Below are 23068 nucleotides of genomic sequence, written 5' to 3' on the forward strand. Positions count from 1 at the left end.
CATGGTTTGTAGGCTCACACACATCATTTTAGCTCCACTCATGATTTCTATTGGACTGAGAGGAGGATTTTTTTATGACAGGCACTTCAAAATATTCACTTTTTTGCCCTTAAGCCACCCTTTATCTAATTTAGTGGTATGCTTTGAATCATTATCCGCTTGAAAAAAACATCTCTGCCGTTTTTCAACCTCCCGTCTTCAGGTGTTGCTCCAACATTTCCATATAAACGTCTTTCCTCTGATGCTAATTTATTAGATGCAATAGTCTTCTCATGCAACAAAACACCCCTCAGCATTATGCTGCCACATCCATACCACTAAGCTGTGATGTTCTCTGGAGCTTCCCCATTTTTCTCTAAACGTGTTGGTGATCAGTATCATGAAGCTCTTTACTGAGTCTGAGCAACAGCTCAGATATTATCACAAACAGCATGAACATCATGAGGCGTCTGGGCAGCAGGCGTGAAAGAAAACATGAGGTGTGAAGTCAGTTCACATCCATTTTAACTATTAAAGCTTTTCTGAAACCAAGCATTAAAAAAATACTTTAACTTATTAAAACAGAATCATAAAGCTCTGCATCGTATTAAACACATTTTAGGCCCTTTATCTCAGACTTTGCATTTCTAAATTTAAAAGTAGAACCTGTAGATGAAATGAAATAAAACACTTGGCCTATCACATGACATAAATAAAATATTAATCTTTATGTAACTGCAAAACACAACTTAACTTACTGCAATGCTTTTAATAGATCTCCTCTTTTAAATTCAATTTTAGGCCTGATTGAGGAATTATTCTGAGGAAAACCTGTCAGTGATGGAGTTACACCGATCAGGAAAACATCTCAGGGAATTTGCAGAAGCTTCTGGCCAATCAGGTTCTGTTCTTGGATTAAGTCTCCTCCCCCAAATGGATAAATATAAACAAAACAAACATTAATGCTGCACAACAGTTTAATAAACTCCGATTTAAAATAAAGGTTGCTTTGTACTTGTTTGGCTAAAACATGTTGTTGGTCAACTCTGCAATTAGGGAATATCTGCGACATTAGCTTGATGTGCTGCACTATGACCACTCTGGTAGCAATGAATTAGAGTAAACAGGCCACATGTGGGGTACCTCAAGGCTGTATTCTTGGGCCATTTTTATTCAATATCTTTATGATCCCTTTAGTTCAGAATATCAGACTGATAACAAAAAACATTGATCATATTCAACTACAGTCCCTCAGCTGGTTTGTCCAAAATATCAGATTGGTTACTTCTGCCTTTTCAGTTTAATACAGAAAAGGCAGAAGTTCTTGTTTCTATCTAAATTCTATCATGTTTTCCAACCTGAACTTTATCAACCAAATAAAGTTTTTCAATAATTCAGCAGCTGTTACCTTAAACACATTCCTAGAATAAACAGTTTTCTGTTTCATCAGGACACAGACAAACTGCTGCAGGATGTTATTTTCACCAGGTTAAGCAGCAGCTGCTGCTGTTTGAGTCCTGACCAGCACCAGGAACATGGATTAGTTTACAGCAGCTCTTAAATCGCTGCAGTGGTTCCTGTTCAACAGGTCTGTTCATCCATAACAGACCAGATCAAACCAACTGAGAAATGAGATCATTTCAGTCTAATTCTGTTTTATCTGTTCAAACTCTGAAAAAAATAGTTTATAAATTAAGTCAATAGTTAAAATGATCACTGTTGTAAAATCTAATGCTTTGTTTTCTTTCATAAAAAGTGAATAATGAGGTTTGTACTGACATGAAACAGAGGCCTCATTTTGAAACTTGTAATTTTATACAACAAATTAAGAGAGAGGAGTTCATGCTGGTTTGGTACAGATCCAATTTTATTTTCCATCCTTATAAGCTTTATTAATGCCAAAGAAATTGCATAGGTCACATGATACATTGATAAAACTATTTGTTTCTGGATTCAATGAGCTTTAAATTAGAAGATTAACAAAAATATTTTTCTCTGAATTTCATAAAAAGTCACTCCTTTGAGTAATGATTATAGTTTTTTTTGGATGATATCTTTAGAAATATAGTCTTTTCCCTTGTCATAATAATTTCAATATTTATTAACTTGCATGTCGTGGTAATAAAATAGCAAAGTAGTAGGGGTGTAACTGCAAATATAAACCATGGTTCAGTGAGTATCTCAGTTTTAACATCACAGTTCAATATGTTTTTAATATATTTAAATAAAATATCTGGAAAAAAAAATTACTCTGTAGTGGCAAACAGATGTTAAGATTCCTTGTCAATAATGTTTGGTTTTATTTATTCTACCGTTTTTTAAAAGCTGGATGCTATATAACTGACTAAGTTTGATTCTATCATTTAATATAAGCATTAAACAATAATAAAACTTGGGAAATGGTTGAAATTGTTGTTGAGGAAGATTTTGAGAACTTTTCCCAAATCAGATTTTAAAAGTTTGGAGATGTTTTGAGGGTTTATAAAAGACTCTTCTTGCCATCTATAGCCACGCTGCCACTGTAAAATAATTCACTTAACAGAATGAAACTTGAAGATGTAGGTATTATTAATGTAGCGCAGAGCGCCGCAGAAAAGGGAAAAATAATGCAGAAAAACGAGAGAAGAAAAAAATCAAAACTACTGCTGACTTGACGCTGCACAGAGATCCGTTACCAGAGTATTACCATTCAATGAACCGGATTCTGCAGCACGTCTACATGTTAAGATTCTCAAAGTCAAGCTAGCATAGCTGACCTACTTCCCTGTCCATTATTGTTATAATTCAAACTTTCTACTGGGCTGCGTTGACCATTAGCCGCAAAACACTGTTGCTTTTTCTTTTATATATTATGTGTACATTTAAGATTCAGCTCACTATGTTGATAATTTGACAGCTTCGGTGGTTTAGGTGAGTAAATAAGTTCTGTGTATCACTAGTACTTTGCTAGTACTTTTTAAAACATATATACAGAACAACAGAGGCACATCTGATAAATCAAAAGGCCTGCAACGGAAACAGTCTGTCCGACTAAATCACCCAATTTCGTTATAAACCATGTAACTTTATTGCATGGTTTCTATAATGACAATAAATATTATTATTATACACTGTTACACCCCAACTAATTAAATCTGTAAACATTATGGATTAAAAAGCATAAATGAAGCTGAAGCTCTAAATCAAATGCCTGGTAAAGCCTTGCCAGCTGTACTTTAGGAGTTTTTCAACACTTCAAATGTCCTATGTTGTTTTGGAAGAGCGTTCTGAGTTGGACAGAGGTTGGCAAGGTTCCACCTCGACCCTGATTTCTCCAACTTGGACTCCATGATACGTTCCAGAGATGATGACTGATCTGGTCTCTCCGTCTTCATAGGTTCGCTTCAGGCGGGCGGTGAAGGGAATCTCCATTTTGTACTGATAACCAACCATCTTTACAGTGCAGCTGTGGTTTGGTGGTACGGTAAGCTGTAACGTCACAGAGTGAGAGATCTGCTCTGTCCAGGTATGTCCACCTGAGAATGTATGAGTCGTCTCTGCACTGATTTCAATATTTCCACTCAAAATGAAGGGAATTCCTGTACTGATGGTCGTTCTTACACCGAAGGTGACGGAGGAGCTGATGTCCCACCGTCTCTCATCTGTGGTCGTCTTAGTCAGAGAAACTGTTTGTATCACAGGACTGAGGCCATGGTTGACAGTAGTGGAGCTTTGGAGGGTTGTGGGAAGCCCTTTGATGATTATAGCTTTGTTTATGAAATAACTGACATCAGAGATGAGATCTTCTTCAGCCTTCACTTGGGTCAGAACCTCATAGCTCCTGTACCAATACTGACTTCCCTTCCAGGGAAGATAAAAACATTGATCTTTCAGGTCAACCTTCCCCAATCCGTACTCGTTCTTCCCTACATACATTTCTTCACTGGAGCAGGTTCTGATTGAATTCTTTGGGACAGAACCATAAGAACCTTCCTTATGGAAGAACGCTCTTCCAAAAACGACATAGGATATTTGAAGTGTTGAAAAACTCCTAAAGTACAGCTGGCAAGGCTTTTCCACAATTTCAAAATTATCTTCATTCACAAGGATTTGAAAAGAGGAGGAAAGATTCTCTTTGTTCTTATCTGGGTAGTGACAGTAAGGGCCCATTCTGGGGTTGTAAAAACCAGAATTGCATCCGACTTTGCAGATGTAGTCGATGCGATCAGCGTAGCTGTTGTAAATGGAAACAGATCCATTAGGAAGGGAACCGTTCCATTTTTCCCATCGCAGTTTGCCTGTATCACCAACCTCTGGCAGCGTCACGTTTACTGGACGTTTGTGTTTGAGTGCAATAGAAGCCAGAACACGTCGGACCATTGAGACGGACACGTTAGCTTCGATTTTAGCAACATCATGCGCTGGATTGAGGTTCAGGGAGGAGACTGTAAAACAAAAAGAGTAGTCATGCTTTTTACTGCTGGCTCTAAAGACGTTCGACAATTTAATTTTTGCAACAAATATTTGATTATTAATGCTTTCAAGCTTAAAGCTCAGCTCGGTGATGCAAACTTCTCCTCTTGACTCGAGGTAACATACTGACTCACAACATCATCACAGAAACGTGTTATTTTATATATATATTTATATAAAAAACTTGTATTTTAAGGGTTCAAAGAGCTCAACGTACCATTTCCCCTCCTACCACTGTCATCTGGTGGCTGGTCCTGAGGACTGGCTGAGGACAGAACCAGTAGCAACAGCAACGGCAGCTAAAAACACAAATCAAAGTTATTATAATCACAACTAAAGCTGCAAGCAGCCTGTTAGGCCTTCGCAGCTCAGCGCCGGTCTGGCCTCATGGTGACTGCAAGAGCCTTAACTCCGGCACCGCCGCCTCGTCACAGGCGTCAACGCTCCTGTGCAGTTCCCACACCTGCCCACCAGGCAGCGCATTTGGTGAATATTCCAAATAGCCTTCAGTCCAGATCAGTACGAGTCCAGCAGTAATTATTAAGAACTTGGCTGAAGTCTGACCTTACAGACTGAAGTTATTGTCACTTCCTGTTTTGTGGCGAAGGTTGGGGGGGACTTCCTGTAGAGCTTGACATGTCATGTGTTGTTATGAAGAGTTAGTGGATACAGTTTCAATCTTATGTCATAAGCAGGGCGAAGCATCTGAGTCTGTTGGGATTTTTGTGAGAACCTTAAATATTGTAAATTTTATCTGCCAAGTTTGGTGAAATTTTATAAGTTTTGACTTTCAAAAGTCAGTTTATTTGTTGTAAGCATAATAAAGAGCGCAGTGATCAGAACGGGCCTTGGCAGAGCGAATGTGGCCCTGAACAAAGCAAAACTTTAACACAACAATCTGTTTGGATGAGAGTGAATCCCTGCAGAGACTTTCCCCCAAAAATTAATTGTTCAAAATTCACTTCATTTTATTTGTTGTACAAATTTAACAAAAAGTTAACAATAGTTTCTAAAAATACGTTTTCTATTCCATATATGAATTCATTTTTTTGTCATGATTAAAATATTTTCTTTTTGCTGAACTGAAACATAATTTGTCAGCAACTTTGCTTTCTTTTTTTTTTAAACAAAAATGGTTTGTTTTGCAACACAGGTTTCACAACAAAATGATGCAACGGCCTGGGAACCTTTTCCAAACATTACCAGCCTTCAGTGTAAAAAACTCCAAGACATTTATTGAACTAATAATAAAAGTGATATAAAGCACTGCTGTGTTAAATTAGTTTTGGTTTTAGTTCAACTCGTCCAAGAAAAACTTGTTTTTGTTCCCTTTGAAACTGTCAGCAGCAGGTAAGATACTGACTACTCTAACTCCCATCATGTCTGTTGAAATGTAAATCCCTTTAAGCCAATTGAATATTTAAAAACAGAAACATGTTTTATTTTACCATTTCTGTCGGTTGAGTTCTTCTTCACAGCGGTGAGAGAACAGCAGCTGCAGAATAACAGACAAGTCAGTTTTAGTTCCCATCATCTAAACATGGCAAATTAACCAACCAGTTAATGACCAAAGCTAACTGAATATTTATTCTATGTAATACCAGATCTAGTCTAAAATAATATTATTTTTAGACTGTTTATTTGGAAGTAAACATGCTGCCTGTTTAAGGTGAGCAAACATTTTCTCACCAGATTTCTCAGGTTTTCTTTGTTCCAGTTGAATCTTCAGGTTCGTTTCAGGTAGAAGTTGATTAATCTCAACCTGCACGACATTTAATACCCGATCATGAAGGAGGACGTTTCCAAGGAGCCTATCAGAGTTTAATTCAATACATGCAGCACCAAATAAAGACCCGACTTCTGCAGACACATGATTGGTTTGTGGTTCCGGCAGGATTCATAGAATAGAGAACAGAATAATAGAAATGTTCTTTATTGCCCCACAGGGAGGGAATTTCAGGGTGACAGCAGCAAAGTTACAGAGAGTGAAAGGAAGGACACCGAGAGAAAGAAACTGCAGATGTGGCATGTGATGAAAGTCATGTTGGAAATCTTTCGTTTCCATCTCTGTGCTCCACCAGGTCCGTTAACCAGTTTCAGGACCCGACCAGAACCACTGAGTGTAAATTACCTTGAGAAATAATGAAATTGGTTTATATATAAAATCAGGCCTTATTGCTGAAAATTGATCAAATGCTACAAGCCGTACATGTCATACAAATGGAACAGAGAGTTACATTCACCGTCCAGCGCTGGGCCACAGTTAGGTAAAGGTCATTTTACTTATATAGCACATTTTCAGCATCAAGGCAATACAAGGTGCTTTACAGGGATTAAAAGGAAATACAAACAAAATAACAAACCAAAGAGCAAAAAGAAAAGAGAAGAACAATCTAATGTTGATCTAAAGGATGTAAACTAGATGCTCCTGTTGGGTTGCTAAGTTTCCTCTGGTCTAACTCCATTTCTGGGTCAGAACACGAGTTGAAAAGTCGTCTAGATCCAAATGTGTCCTCTGGGCTTCTGGGCTCTGCACCTAGGAAACTATAAAAGCTCAAACGTTAAATGGATTTCTGACCTTAAAAGCCATTTTCAGAAATCAACCCACACAAGATTCACTTCTTTATTCAGCCAAACAACAACAACATGCACTCATCAGGCTTTTCACTGTAAATCATGACATTTACAGACACATTGAATAAAATGTGTTTTTGGTTTCTAGGCAAATATTTTATTACCCTTGAAATAAGTGAAAACTAATTTAAAAGTAACTTTCCAGTAAGTTATAGGACCTTGTTTTGTAATCAATAAACAAAAAGTTCTAGTTTCACTGGCAGATATTTATAGTTATAACATTGGTTTTGTGTTATTTCAAGTTTACTAAGATATTATTCACTAGAAACTAGATAAAAATAACTTGGTAAGATTTGTTTTTTTGCAGTGCACCTTCTCCAGCCTTTCAGGGACAGAGCTTGGCATCAGCCACGGGTTCACAGCGCTCCACCACGGGCCGCACTTCTCCGATCTGGACTCCGTCGTACGTCCCAGAGACGGACGTCCACTGGGTCTCCCCGTTCCGGTCGGTTCTGCTCAGCCGAGCCGTGTAGGGAATGTTGGCTTTGACCTTCCTCCCCTCCATCCGGACACTGCAGGAGTGGTTCGGTTTCACTGTGAGCTCCACAGGCACAGAGTCTATGAAGACTCCGTGTCACCAAGTGCAGACTTTCTGACCTCCGTCTAAACTCTTTACCAGAAAGGTCACATAAAACAGACAGACATCATGTTTTTATCTGATGTTTTGCTCCATCTGCTGGATAGTTAAAGCATTCACTGATCTTTCAATAATTCATATTTGATCATATTGTAGTAATACCAGCTGTTTCTGACATTTTAGATCACATCAAAGTCATTTTTAACCAATCAGCTCAATTAAATCATGCTTCAATACTGTTTATAGAGTTTATTTAAATGTGTTAAATTGAGTTTCTTCAGAGCATGACAACTTAAATTGACCTCTACATACCAATTTAAACACCTCAACCATAAAATATTAATAGCTTCTGCAGCAGGAAACCTGCCTGTGTGCTTCTGTTTAGCGGAGATTGGGACAAATCCCAGTCAGATTTAGCAGATGATGGCTGTGATTAAATAAATATTGACATATGTGATCATTTGATTAGTATTAGAAATGTATATGTGAATTCAAAGACATATATCTATACTTAAATGTTAATTTATGTATTAACATTTAAGTATATATATCAATTCAATAAATACAGAAATCCGGAAATCACTAAAATGTAAATTTATAATTTTCACATGTGACAAATTTATTACATATGGTAAATGTGATTAATATAAATTTATCACACATGATTAGATTAGATTAGATTTATATGTGAAAATTAATTATTTCAGTATTTATGTGTTTTTTTTAAAAAAACACACAAACAAAATAGTATCTCAAAGTAATTTTTGGTTTGTACAAGATATAAAAGTTTCTCGTTTTAACAAGATTGTTTCTCGTGTTAATGCAGTTGTCCTGAAATTATGTCCTTGTATACCAGTTAATTAAAAAAAAATATTTCATTGATGCCAAAGGGAAATTAAATACTTTAAACAATTGCGTAGTTGATTCCAAACATTTAGATATCTGATATGCATTATTTTCACGTAATTAGCACATATAAAACATTCATTTGATACTTTATTTCTTTATTCATTGGAATGTACTGTATCACCTTTGGCCCACATTCTCCATCTGCCCAGTATAAGGAGGAAATGCATGTTGTCTGCCGCGACGCTAGATGGCGCTGAAGCTCCACACACACAAAACAAAAACATTCATTACGTAGTCTTGTCTTCTTCTCCTTGACTAGTTTGAGTAAAAGGTCATGAATGATTGAGACAATATTTAAAGAGGGGTTTTGTTTTAAAAAATAATGATTTAATTGGACCTTTCGCAGTTTTCTGAGGATGTTGTGAACGTAGGTACATCTGCTCAGGATGTTTCATTCCTGTTCCTGTTACGTTACCTCATGAACTGACTTGAGACGGATCGCTTGAACATCAGAGCCGAATGAAAAACCGTTCGTTTTTGACTAAAGTCTGTCCGATTTTATCGCACTTCTTTAAGAAGCTGCTGAACTTTGTAACGATGAGAAGACTTTTAACGAGAGTCATAAACCGAGTTTTGCTGGGAGAGCAGTTTAAAGCAACGATGGTAGGAGCTGAAGCGGAGATTCACACAGAGGGTCGGAGAAAGTTGGTGAGTTTAGTCCCTCATCCTCTATTCAGAATATATTCACTCTGAAACGGTGTAAATTAGCTGCTATTTAATGAGTTGTTGTTCCGATGACCGTAACCAGCCGGTCTAACGAAACATCATTCAAGAATCAGCAAATGAATGGTTTTTGGAGGTTTTCTTCAAGTTATGTATAAGATCCCTTGAAATAAACACAAAACTCCTACACATTTATGCGACGTTAACTGTTCGGCGTAGGTTTATGTCCTTTAGTAACTAATTTTTGTTCGGTATTCACGTTCTAATAGCCGTTTCCGATTACCCGAACAAGCAGCATGTGACGCTGATAAGAGACCAAAATATGAATGTATTATGTGCTATAAAACGAATACTGCATATCCCCATGAGCACACAGTCCCTAGCATTCAACACGAAGTTGACAGCATCATGCTGTGGGGATGTTTCTCTTTAGCAGGGATAGAGGAGCAGGTCAGGGTTGATGGGAAGATGGGTGGAGCTAAATAAGGGCAACCCAGGAGGAAAACCTGTTGGACTCTGAAGACTTGAGACTGAGAGGAGGTTCATCTGCCAGCAGGGCAACAACCCTAAACTTGGATCAAAACATAAATATATATGTTAGAATGGCCCAGTCATTGAAAATCTGTTGAAGACTTGAAAATTAATGTTCACAGAAACTCTCCATCTTTTTAAGCTCAACTACAATTAATATTTATAGTTTTGGATTTTTATAAATGTAGAAAACCATCACACAACATGTTTTATTGTAAAAATGTGTTAAAAGCAATTTCTGTATCTAGTGGAATAAAAAGTTTTCATTTTTCTTATGGAAAATAGAACATTCCTTTTGATTTTATAAACACCCATCCATAATCTGCTCTCAGCCCTTTCTACTTCTGCAAATTGTATTTATGTGCCATTTTGGTTATTTACTCTTCTAATGTTTTTTTTTCTTTCTTTCAGCAGTTAACCTTTTTTAATTTTGTATTCTCCACTTAATGACTAATCAAATACAAAATTATTTGACAATTATTTCAATAATCATTCACCTTGATTAATCAGATAAATCAGTTCTTCTAATTGTTTTGAATCAAAGATGATTTTTGAATCATATCCTGCACCCAAATATCCAAATTGAATTGAATCAGGAGATGGTAAAAAATTCCCACCACTAGCAGTAACACTGTTTAATTGAGAGGCTGAACCACGGTCTTGGATTATATTATTATTAAAAAAATGTTTACATAGGAAATACTTCTGTTCACATATAGCAAAAATATTTATTTGATTCAATCCACAAGAAATAAAGACCAAACAAAACAATCACAGTTTCAGTTTTTAGGTGATTATTGCATAACTGATCAATAATCACCTACAACCTGATTGGATCAGAGTTCAGATCAGTTTCTCCATCTCTGTGTATTTGTGTTTGTGTTCACCTGATGAAGGGAAAGGTGTGTCCCCATAAACACCCCAAAAGTCATAATGGTCTCCTAAACCACAAGTGTGTGTGTGTGTGTGTGTGTGTGTGTGTGTGTGTGTGTGTGTGTGTGTCAGGTGGTCGGGCTCGGGAACCCGGGGATGGAGGGTACCAGACACAGCGTGGGGATGGCGGTGCTGGGAGCGCTGGCTGCCCGGCTCGGTGTGGCCGATCGTTGGCACGGCGACCGTCATGTATCTGGTGAGGTCATCCTGACGGAGGTCCAGCAGGCCCGCGTGGTTCTGCTCCGTCCCCGGCTGCTGATGAACGTCAACGGGGTGTCGGTGGCCAGAGCGGGTGAGGTCATGGGCGGCCCGGTCAATGGGCTCATTCAGTACCTGTTTGTTGTTTAAGGTTCTGTTTGACTCAACAATCATGGTTTTATTATTTCATCTTTAAACATCAGCTGACTTTAGTTTCTCAGAGGTTTAATCCCACTCCAGATTATGATGAAATTAGCCTCTGAGAACCAGAACATCTGATTAGTTCTTCTAGAAGAAGAACTAATCAACTTTCATGTTTCTGTTACTAGAAGATTATTCATTTTTATTCTTCTTATTTCAGCTGTGTTTTTTTATGAATGAAACCAGAAACACATAAAGTCACTTTGAAATAATTTTATTGACGTTCTTTTACAGCTGGAAAATACGGAGTTAAGCCTGAAGACATCCTGCTGGTCCACGATGAGCTGGACAAACCCTTGGGGAAAATCGCCATCAAACATGGAGGAAGCGCCAGGTGGGTTATATGACCTGGAACAGTAACTGTTGAATGAAGCAGGAAGTGTTTGTTGGTGTTGGGTTTTTAAACACATGTGTGGAGGCGACCAGCTGCTCAGAAAATATACAAAAACTTAAAATCTGAAAGAGGTAAGCAACATTTTACCTGTATTCTTCAGATGGCCAGCAGGGGGCAGATAGGAGCCGTTTGTGGTCTTCAAGGACAGCATCTCAAAGTATTGTCATGGAGAAAAGAGTGTTTGGTTTGAAGACCTCAGGGTTTAGTGTCTTCATATGTGCCTGACTGATGCAAAGGCACAGCAAAGACAGGAATGATGCAAACTCTGAAACACACTAACACAAAGAACGAATGCAGCAGAAACATCCTGCAAACACAGAAAATAGAAACAAAAACCTACAATCAACAAAACAAATGCAAAAATAAAATGCTGCCACTGCTGCAAAGATGCTGCCACTGCATGAAACAGAAGCAAAGGGGAAAATGCTGCAAAAAACACAAAGTCTAAAGTGCTGCAAACTATTAAATACGTAAATATGCTGTTGTTCTATAATGTGGTAAAAATATAACGCATTTTCTTCAACGTTTTTGTGGAGATCCCATCTTTCTTTGAGGGTCTGGTCCCATATGATTTGGTGGTCAACTCCCCCTAGTGGTCTGGAGGACTTCTGCTTTGTGGAGTGAATTTGCAGCTCTTATACTTTTGCTTTTGCTATTAGCAGCATTTTCCCATTTGGTTCTGTTTCCTGTAGTTGCAGCATTTTTTAACAGTTGCATTACAACACAGTTTTTGTTTTTGTTTTGTTGTTTGTGGGTAAAAAACCTGCAGGATGCAGAAGAGTGAAGCTTCTGTTCCCTCCATCTGCAGCGTCTTATTGTGTTTGTGCTTCAGAGTTTGCATGCTCATTTGCACTTGTTGCCCACTGGAGCAGTTGATTGTGGAGCAACCATTACAGTCTGTGGTTCTGTACCAGAACAATGTGGACCGCTCTCTCTGGGTCGGCCTCTGCCAGAACCAGAGGAGTTCCAGAACCACTGCTGATGGTGGGATTCTGCTCCTCTCTGGTAGGTTCCAACCTGGATGCATAATGTCCAAACTAACGAGAACGTAGTGGAGCCACTGCTCCTTCACTTTGACCTCTGACCTCTGCTTTCAGTGGGAACCAGCCAGGAGACAGTTTGAGCTTTGAGAACCATAAAGTTTAACTCTGTTTTCTTCTTCTGCCTAGAGGCCACAACGGAGTGCGATCGTGTGTCGACTGTCTCCAGACTGATGTAAGAAACGAACATGCACACACACACACACACACACACACACAAAAGTGCAAATTCTTCAGAGAGTTAGTATAACGCTTTCCTTTGAACCATATGAAGGAATACAGCATTTTATACATGTTAATAGGTAAAAAAGGGAACAAACGAGGACAACATAATGCATTCACATATACACAAATATGTACAATAACTATGCATGCATTTAGGACAAGATATTGTCTGAGAAATCCAGTTCATGTTATAATAATTCTCTATTTATACAAAAACAAGAACCTGTTGGAACAGAGACCAGAAATGTTTGAGAGATTTAGTCTTTACTTGAGTCTCAGGGTTTTAAAAAGTCAAAAACTTTGGGGGAAAAAAATCAAAATTTTAGGCCTCAAGTCCAGGTTGTTGAAGGTCATGATCTCAGACGTATGTAGGATGAGTTTGAATGTAAACATGTAATATTGTGGAGTTGGAGAGATTACTGCTGATTGTTTAATACTGAGATAATTTAATCTTTCTTTTATTAACAAACCTGAGTTTTCATTGATAACTAAACTGATAACAAAAGGTTTCTTTGTTAAAATGTTATTTTGAATGTTTCTTGAAATGTCTTGGTTTTACGTTTTTCTTACTGAACCGTGCTGAACCAGCGGTGACCTCTCGCTGACCTTTCCCCCCAGGTGATGCCCAGACTCCGGGTCGGGATCGGCCGGCCGGCCGGGAAAACCTCCGTGGAGCGCCACGTTCTGAGTCGGTTCACGACGGAGGAGCAGAAGGTTCTGGAAGCGGTTCTGGTCCAGAGCGTGGATCTGCTCATCTCCCAGCTCTCCCAGCAGGACGCGCAGTCTGCCTCCTCACCAGCAGGGGGCAGACGAGCAGCGCAGCACAGGAAGAAGGAGGAGGACTCCACAGCTGTGATCTGAACTTCCTCTGATGCAGCCGGTAAAGATGGCCGCCTGAGGACAGGAGGAGGAAATCCATGAAGTCTGAACTTCAGAACAAAGAGAACAAAACGTTGTCTCATGCTTTTATAAAGCATTAAACTGCTGAGATGTTTCCTCTTATTTGGTGACTTCTGCTGCAGAAAGTCTGTCTGTGTTGTTAGGCTGCGTTCTCACTGCAGCCTTTCATGCTCAGTTCAAATTTATTTGTGAAATCAGATTTTTTTTGGTTCACATTTCCAAATGTATGTGATCTCCAGTGTGAACTGCAAATGACCTGAAAATGTCCTTTGCATGAACAGTAGAGGGCGCAGTAACGTTGCACACGTTGCGCAGTGTTTCTGCCAACCACCATAAAAAAGAGAGAAGAAGAAGAAGTGCTCGGTGTTTGTGCATCCAGACGCAGAACGGTGATGTTTGTCGAGGATCGGTGACATTCAGGTCCGATGAAACCGACCTGGCCACACATTTGAAAAGATCCGATACATATCAAGTTTAGGAAAACGTTTCTGAGCGGGAAAACATCTGACCTGTTCAGACTCATGAAATATCAGATGCAGGTCACATTAAGACAAAAACTAGATTTGGGTCACTTCAGCCTTAGAGGGTGAAAAACAAAAACATTCCTCCATTTTTAAACAAAAACAAGATGCTGAGAATTTATATATTTTTCTGTTTTCATCAAGATCCTCAGGGAAAATTCATGGGAAAAAATCAAACCAATCCAAATATAAAGAAACTAATTGATATAATAAACATAATTTGGTAACAGGAGGAAAAACCGCGGCCCTCTGGGCTCAGACGAACTTTACATCAGAAACATTCAGTTTAAACCAGACTTAGTTGAACTTTACAGGAGGGTATCATGTAAAAACTATTTATTTGACTTGATGTGATGCTATAATATCATTGAGTTGATTTGTTTGTAAATTAAGTTGATATTTGTTGTGAATTGATGTTATATAACTAAAATGAACTGAACATTGTGATGAAACCACCTGAGCATCTATAATCAAACAACAGAGTCTTCAGTCAGAAGTCACCGTTGGATTACAGACTGCTACAGGAGATCCTTCCTGCACTCAGTTCTTAGAAGAAACTTGGATAATTTGATTTACATTAATTTTCCCTTTGGGTTCAGTAAAGTGTTTTAACTGAATAAAAAGTCTGAGGCTCCCCAGACTGCAGAGTGCAAACCTGAATTTAATTCACTGCCAGTAAATCTCAGCTTTAAGTGTTTCTATAAAACTGAAGAGTGTCTTTAACTATTCATATCTCAAAATGAAACTGCAGCTTAATGATGTGGCTGTGAGGCACCAGAAGGTTCTGCTGCTCTCGGGTCCAGGAGTTCATACAACTTACAGTTTTCAGTCTTTAGCTGCATTTCCTTTATAAACGTGAACAAAATCATTCCAACAGCCACAAATGGCCCCGGGGCCACAGTTTGGACCCCCGGATCTGAGGCTGGCTGCCATGTTGTCAGAGTCAGCAGAGTAAACTACTCAATAAGAGATTCACTACTGCAACTTGTTTTTACTCAAGTAAAAGCAAAAACTCCAAGAAATGACTCAGGGAAGAGTAAAAAAGTATTTGGTAAAAGTCCTGAGTAACTGATCCAATTATCAGATGGACCAAAATCTAAAGTTATGAGGAAATTTTGATATCTTAACAACCGAAATGACAACAATTCATATAAGTAACACAAAATAAAATTAGGCAAAATAATTTTTTCCAAATTAGTTTCTTTCAATAAAGAAATTCTGAAAGTTTAATAAAGTCTGTGTCTGGTGAATTTATGGTTATAACATGTTTTTTCTCCATTCAGTGGGTAGAAACTCCAGAAATTTTACTCCAGTGAGAGTAAAAATGCTTCATAATAAAATTACTCAAGTAAAAAGTAACAGTAAAAGTGTTCCTGAAAGTAATTGTTTTGTTTATTCTGAAATTCAAGGTGTGAGAAAATACAACAAACCATTAACTTTGTTCTTTATTTATTTCTTTAAAACTCAGAACTGTTTCTTTTTGTTCCTAATTTTCCAGGGTTTTTGAAAATCTTTCAGGTTTATTTGAATCTTTTTGCTGCGTTTTCTTTCATTTCCAGTCCAGAACCGGAACATTTTCAGAGAAAGCTGTTTGGCTTGTTAAGCCACTTAACTCAACAGTTTGTCATCTGGATGACGAGAGTTTTAATAGACTCAACAAAACCCTGTTGACTCGGCGCTCGGCTCTTCTGTTGGAGGTGACAGTGATGCAAACATCCGCTGCTCTGTTTTGTCCTGCCTGATGTGATTCTCCTGACTTCAAGCGTATTGATTTCCCTTTTCCGATTGTCACTCTAATTATATTCTCAATCAATTAGTTGTCTTTAACGAGCAGCATCGCTCCAAGAGGTTCTCACACTGCGGCGGATGCCAGCAGAGGGGCGACGGCTGCAGCGGGGGAGGTGCGCCGCGGAAAGAGCATAAAAACGGGCAGAAAGAGGCTGAAAGAGGGAAATCGATACAAAGGAGGCGCAGCATCGCGATGGAGGCAGAAGAAGAAAGGCCGGCCAGAAACAAAAGGCAGAAAACATTGTTAGTGTGAGGCCTTCTGTCCTGCTGTAGCTCAGTCACAATAGCTGCAGGGACACACTTATGGATCTGGGGGGCAGGGGCAGGGCGGGGGGGGCATAGAGCTGCCCCTTCTGCCCCCCACCCTCTGAAAACTCCCGTCTTTCTGTGCTGTGACCCCGGTGAGCCGCCCTTCGCCTCCATCAGGCCACTTTCCCAGCCTCTCCTCCGCTTCAGGAGGCCTCAATAACTTTTTTTCTGCCGAGGTCAAAGGTCAGCAGCAGGCTGGACAGCAGGGCCTTTAGAGGAGACCCCAAATTTATTCAGAGATGGAGAAATCCCCCCTCTGCTGTCCGGCCAGGAGAGGCTGCCTGGTGGGGGGTCTCTGCCTACACACACACGCACACACACACACACACACACACACACTGACTCCAGCTACTTCACAGGATCTGCACTGACCTTTGTTTACTCCACTGTGCAAAAGTTTCAGGTCACCCTCAGTTCTTCCTGTTACCTCCAAGCGTCTTCATCACTAATTATCACAGATTCTGAAGGAACTTTAACTTTCATTTCAGTTTTTAACTGATTCTTTAATAATTTCAGTTCATCATCTGCTGCATGCTGAGTTTTCATCCAAGAGAAAGAAAATTTCATGTTAGTGCAGAAATCATATTAGATTCAGCAAATTCAGGTAAAATCTGCTGTTGGGTGAATTTAGCTGGATATCATGAACATAACAGACATTTATCATGTCAAATAATCTCACCAAGTGGAAGCACATGTAGATTTTTTTTACCACATCACATCTTCAGCCTGCAGTTCTCCAGTCCTGCTAATGACCGGATTAGAAGCGCAGAGACAAAATAAATGTACTTGGTACTGTTCTTAAAACTACAGTATGCAATTTTTATTTAAAAAAAATCCTTTAAATATTTGTTGAAACTGTCACTATGTTGTGACAGTTTATGAGAGATAAACTGAACAAAATGAATCTACTCTGTGCTAGCTGTACTGGGAGCTAGCGTAGCACGCTGTGAATGCTAAGGCTAGTTAGCATAGCCTCCAATAACAGCGGATAAATTTCTTATCTATAACTGAATTGTTTCTCTGCCATTAGCACATTTAGCACCGAGTACATGAGGATGATTGACAGCGCTAAGCCCCGCCTCCTGTCTGTTTGGTTGTTTTTGGTGCATTTCTTTCACAGACTGTCTCATAACAAACTGTCACAACATGGTGACAGTTCTGACATGTAAAAATAATTTGTTTTCAAATAAAAGTCACATCCTGCAGTGACAGTTTTTGGTCATTTGTACTCAAGTAGCATTTTTTTTCTTACATTTTGAGAATAAAAATCATACTACATTTCTGTAAAGACTTTTGTTACTTTTTGTAGTTAAGATTCTTGTGTGAATCGTTTCCACATGAAAACCAGACTTATGTCTTCAACATCTCAAACCTTTGTCCTTCATTTTCCATGTTTCCCTACATGTTTAACATCTCCACATATTTCCTCCGTCCTTCATCCTGCCTGTTTTTTCTCCCGGTTTCCCATGACAGAGGTGTCAGCTCCAGTTAAGGATCCGTTTCTCTTTCTTCTGTCCGACCATCAAGCATTAATGACTTGTCCTTTTCTCTTTCAAAGCAATAATCTCCAGTGATCTCAGGCCTCCAGCTCTAAATTATTCTTACAGGGCCATGAAAAGGCAGCAGCGGGGCCCTGCAGGAGACAAATGAGCGTCCAACGTTCAGGGACGTTCCCAGCAACGGAAATGTTCCCTCACTGTAGGAAAGGGGAGCCGAGTGAGATGAAGGGTTGATTTATCCTCCAGCTTCTCCTCCAACGGTTTTTATGTTCAGCTGACGGATGCTCACCGCTCCTCAGGTTAAAATTTAAAAAGGAATCTAATACAGGCACTCATTCCTCTCAGATTCAACCTTTTCTGTTCTTATGCTTAAATAAGTGGCTTAATTCAAGGGGGGCTGTGTGGAGTAGCTCTGAGGAGTCACTATCTTACCTGTGGTAGACGGCAGTCAGAGTGATCTCAGTTAGAGAATCAGACAGAAAAGATCAATGAAGAAGCTAACAACATTTTAAATAACTCAAATTTAAAGCCATTTTAAAAATGATTCTCCATCTTTATGTGACGCGTTAAACTGATGAAGATACTTTTAGAATGTTACACAGTTGAACTAGTGTTTTTATTTATTTATTTTTTATTTTGTGCTCCAGATCGGACTGCAGCTGCAGTCTGAGTGTTTTAACTGACCATGTGTAGCTTTAGCATGACGGGATTTTTTTGATGTCAAATGCAGAAAAGAAGCTAACTGCTATCTGGAGTTTGATTGGTGGAATAAATGATGTTTATTACTGCGGTGTTGTCAAGCTCTCAGTGAATCATGGTCAGTTTATGTGGAGAAATCACAGATTTCCAGTCTGACCCGTTTCAGCCATAATCTACATCAGAAGTGATCAGTTCACCAAACCGGATCTGAAGAATAAAATCTGATTTTCTTTTTTTCACAGTAATTTTAAACTGAATTCAGCTGAACTCAGAAAATAAATAAATCTGCTTTTATTTAATTAAATTAAACTGAACTGAAGTTGGTTCTGATCTAGTGAAGAACAACAGCTGGTTTAAATTTCAAATTGATTTAAATTGGAATTGAATTCAATCAATTTAGAATTCAAATATAAATATACTGATTAGACTTCATGCACCTGACTTAACCTGAACTACTTTCCAATTGAATGTTGTTAAATTGGATTGTATATTAAATAGATGATTTTCATGAAGTTTTCTCTGTTGAATTAAACGGGATCAAGGGGGAATAAATAATCATAATTGATCTGATTGAAATGGATTTTTAAATCCTGGATTGAGTTTGGTTTCAGTTTAACTTAGAAACTGGAATCTGTTTCTAATTTAAACTGAATCTAAATTAGTTTAAGGTTAATCAAAAAATTGTTTTATCTAAAAACATGAAAAATTGGAAAATTAAATTCAACCCATTTTCCAATTGGATTAAGTTGGAAAATGTCTTTAATTGAATCCAAATCGATGTTTTTACAGTTGATGTTTCTGTTGGATTTTACTGGAACAAACTTTTAAATAAACTGGAAAATATTTCGATTGAGTAAATTTTACTGGCTCTAACTGGAATCCCAAAAGTCTCAATAAATCATCTGAACTGAACCATCTGGAACAGAACTGAGCTGATATCGATTAAATTGATACTTTATTGAATTAAAGTTGACTTTTATTAAACGAATGAACTGTTAATATTTAACTAGATTAAATTGTTTTTTTTGCATTAAACTGGATCTGATTTGGATTTAATTTGAATTGAAACGATCAGGATGTTTTTGATAATATATTATTTGCAATAAACTGATTAATCAGAAAAAATTTAAACAAACTGAAATATTAATAATGAGTAAACTTACCTTTAATTTATGCATCTTTATATTGAGAGAAATTATTATAAACGAAATGCAGATTTAAATATAAATGTAATTCTTTGGCTTGTTTCATGTAACAATCATTTAATAAATATTCTCCCATTTAACTAAAATATTCTTATAAGTTATTATAAATCTGCTGTGTATTGATGTTTATTTAAAGTTTTATCTCATTTTGAAAAATAATCGAAAATGCTGAGTTTTGCTCCTTTAAACAGATTTTTCGGTTTGAACTGAAACTTTTCTGCTGCAGAGACGCAAAGCGCCTGATGCTGTTGTTGTTTATTGTTGTTTATTGTTGTTTATTGTTGTTGTTGTGCATCAGAGGGGAAGTCTCCACGAGCTCCAGCTGAGTAACGGCGACGTCATTCACACAGCTGTGTGTGTGTGTTACAGTAGAGTGTGTCGGTGTGTGTGAGCAGCGGGTTAACAGTGTTTCGGTTGTGATCAGAAATGAAGAAAAGGAGAAAATGAGCGCCTTGTTCCTTTAAGAGCTCCGCTCCTCGCTTCCTCTCTCCCTCAGTGCAGATTCATTACTTCTCCTCCTCTCCTCCTCCTCCTCTCCTCCTCCTCCTCTGGGCACAATGGGCATTTATCATCACCCCCGCGGTGCGTGTGTATGTGTTTATTCAAATCTCAGTACCATGAGCGGAGCGGCCCCACTCCGGAGCTTTCTCTCTCGGTGACACGGACGCGCCGGCGCTTATTGTCAGCGGAGCCCCAGAAAAGGGCCACCACACCGGGGAGGAGGAGGGACAGCAGCGGCCAGCCTTCCGCTCGCACCCCGTCCTCCGTGCGTGCTGCCCGGCCAGCATCACGCCTCTGCCCGGCTCCTCCTCACTCTGCTGGCGGCGCAGCAGCGGGACTCAGTTCTGTTAGCGGGTTGTTGGTGCTGGGAAAAGGCGCAGCTGGAAAAGAAGCGCAGCTGCATCTTTTTGGAGCTTTTTTTTTCCAGAGGGAGGAGGGGAAGATGGATGGATGGATGGATGGATGGATGGATGGATGGAAGAGAGAAATGCGTCGTAACAGGTGCAGATATGGCGGTCAGGAGTTTTTGGCTGCTGGTTTTTCCTGGATTCTTCCTGACGAACAGAAAGCGCCTTTAATTAGCAGCTGGACCTGGATGAGAGCGAACACACACACACAAGCACACACACACACACACACACACACACACAAGCACACACACACACTGCTGCTGCTGCTCACTCTGAGCTGCACATCAGGAGCTCACTTTTACTTTTAATCCTTCCATTTCTAGTGAAACTTGTTTTATTTTTAGTGTTTTGTGTTTTTGAGCTCTAGCTGCTGATTGTCCAAACGCAATTCTTGTAAAATTCAAGAATCCAAGCCGAGAATTGTGCCTGGACATCTGTTGCTGGAAGCTCCTGCACTCCTGGTGTTTGTTCCCAGCGGGATGTTGAGCTCCTGCTCTGCATGCGTCCATCCCATCACTACCAAGATGATCACTGTTTGATTTTCAAAACTATCCTTCATGTATCAGATTTTCTCTAATTTCGGTAGATTTTGGGGTTTTTTTTTTTTTGCACATGCAGAACTTTCTGTTTTAGGCCTTTTGCAGTTCCAGTTCAATCATTTTTTTCTTCACCTCTTTTTGTTTAATTGGCTCCGTTGTATATTTTGGGGGATCCCCGCAGCAGATGAGTTATCAGAGCCGTGATGAAGCGGAAGAAGCTGTGAGGTTCGGTCCAAGCTGCGGGTTGTGAGGCGGGCAGGCCGGGCCCAGATCCTGGAAAAGGTTTATTGTCGCTCCACTGGTGAGCTTTTGTTGCCGCCTTTTGTTGCCGTTTTGGGGATTATAATTTGCATAATTCTGCAGGAATGTATCATTTTAATTTTCTTTAACAAACCGTGACCTTCTCCAAGCCTTTTATCCTTTTTGATAAAAGGCGCCATTACAAGCCAATAAAGGCGGAACTCTTTGATCATTTTGCTCTTAATGAATAATAAAGATTATTAACTAAAGGAAGAATCTGATTTTTTTTTTATTGTTGCATGTTTTTCAGTTTTTGTTCCTGTTTTTCCTCAGTTTTTCGATGCATCATTCAAATTTATTTTTTTATTATTTGGATTTAATTTGTTAAACATGAGATAAAAGCTGAAAAGAAATCAAAAATACAAAAATAAGACTTAAACTAAGGCCTGATTTTTTATTTTTCATTGAAATTAAAATATATTTGTTTCATTTATCCTACAGATAAATTGGAACAAGCAGTCAGAATTAAGCATTTAAAATATTTTTATCTATAATAAAATTTACAATTTACAACAAAAACAAAATCAGTTCAATAAATTTGCCAAATAACATTTCACAGAGGTCATTTTCAGGAAACACTTTTTTTATTTTCATTTAATTTCCATTTAACTGCAACATGTAAACCGGCAGCAGCAGAACAAACCAAAGGCTCCTGTTGGTTGTTTCCTCCTCCAGGTTTGGGTTGGAGGTCCGGAGGGTTCGTTTGATTTTCCCACCACAGCGTCTGCTCAGGCTTTAATCCTCTGAGAGGAGCTGAGCTGCTCCAGGCGGATTAAAAACCTCAGGGAGGCGTTCGCTCACCTCCCAAACACAAGAAAAAAAAGGAAAAAATGGAAGTTCAAAGTTCAGATCTTCGTATTGCAGCTGCAAAAATCTTAATCTGACTGAAAAAAAGATCTAAGAGCTGCTGGAGTTCAGCTGATCGCACCAGAAACTGAAGATTAACTAAAACCAACGATTCAGGAACAAATGAGGGTTTTATTTAAAACATTACAAAGTTTGACTGATGGTTTCTTATCGATGCACCAGTTTAAATCTGAATTCTCACCTTTTAAAAGCTCAAACATATTTTACAACCTGGGTTTGTTTTGCAGGTATAAATGTTCAGTAGTGTGTAAGAAAATCAGAAACTCTAAAGAAAACTGTGGAAAAGTTTTCTTTCCTGACTTGTGTTGGTTCAGATCCAACACAAGGAGCAGAGCTAGATCCACGTTACATAGATCCAGAACTGATCTATTTAAATGGATCTGAAACCATCAGAAGTGCTGATGGAGCTTTACTGTTCATGCTGGGAGAGTCGCTTCACCTGCAATGAGGAATTGATCCGAATCGACGGCCTTATTGATGGGAAGGATATCCTGAAGAAACAATTAGGAAGCAGAGTAATGATCAGAGAAAAATCACTGCAGCTATTTAACCTCCCTGTCATCTGCTGACGCTATGGACTCAGTCCCAGTTAGAGTCAGAACGTCTGAAGGTCTATAAATGTTTGAGCTCAAAGAGAAAATCTGACTTTAAATCAGAAAGAAAAGCATTTCTACAAAACTGTCTTCATTTCTGTGAATCTGACTGTGTGTGTGTGAGGACTGGATGAGCGTTTTCTGAACATGATGTGTGTGTGAGGACTGGATGAGCGTTTTCTGAACATGATGTGTGTGTGA

At 38.8% G+C, this 23068-nt stretch overlaps 2 protein-coding genes and 1 long non-coding RNA gene across 3 annotated transcripts in view; 1 reads left to right on the forward strand and 2 right to left on the reverse strand.

Moving 5' to 3' along the window:
- Positions 1-2437: 2437 nt before the first annotated feature.
- LOC103152639 (natterin-3-like) lies at positions 2438-6442 on the reverse strand. Its single transcript, XM_016661252.1, has 4 exons — positions 6121-6442; positions 5880-5926; positions 4649-4730; positions 2438-4403 (listed from the first exon to the last, which is right to left on the reverse strand). The coding sequence occupies exons 2-4, from the start codon at positions 5880-5882 to the stop codon at positions 3223-3225; spliced, it is 1266 nt and encodes a 421-aa protein (XP_016516738.1). The 5' UTR covers positions 5883-5926; positions 6121-6442; the 3' UTR covers positions 2438-3222.
- Positions 6443-8756: 2314 nt separating this feature from the next.
- On the forward strand, positions 8757-14796 carry ptrh1 (peptidyl-tRNA hydrolase 1 homolog). Its single transcript, XM_007573194.1, has 5 exons — positions 8757-9199; positions 10751-10970; positions 11312-11411; positions 12641-12686; positions 13355-14796. Exons 1-5 carry the CDS (start codon positions 9011-9013, stop codon positions 13595-13597), a joined length of 798 nt encoding a protein of 265 aa, XP_007573256.1. The 5' UTR covers positions 8757-9010; the 3' UTR covers positions 13598-14796.
- A 4092-nt stretch (positions 14797-18888) lies between these two features.
- Positions 18889-23068, reverse strand: part of LOC107833067 (uncharacterized) — a 6903-nt gene continuing 2723 nt past the window's right edge. Inside the window, exons 2-3 of the long non-coding RNA XR_001658775.1 lie at positions 20449-20452; positions 18889-18899 (exon numbers count right to left, since the gene is read on the reverse strand). This is a non-coding gene — a long non-coding RNA (uncharacterized LOC107833067). The remainder of the gene's footprint in view (positions 18900-20448; positions 20453-23068) is intronic.

Source organism: Poecilia formosa, unplaced genomic scaffold, assembly GCF_000485575.1.
Source record: "Poecilia formosa unplaced genomic scaffold, Poecilia_formosa-5.1.2 Scaffold320, whole genome shotgun sequence".
NCBI lineage: Eukaryota > Metazoa > Chordata > Actinopteri > Cyprinodontiformes > Poeciliidae > Poecilia > Poecilia formosa.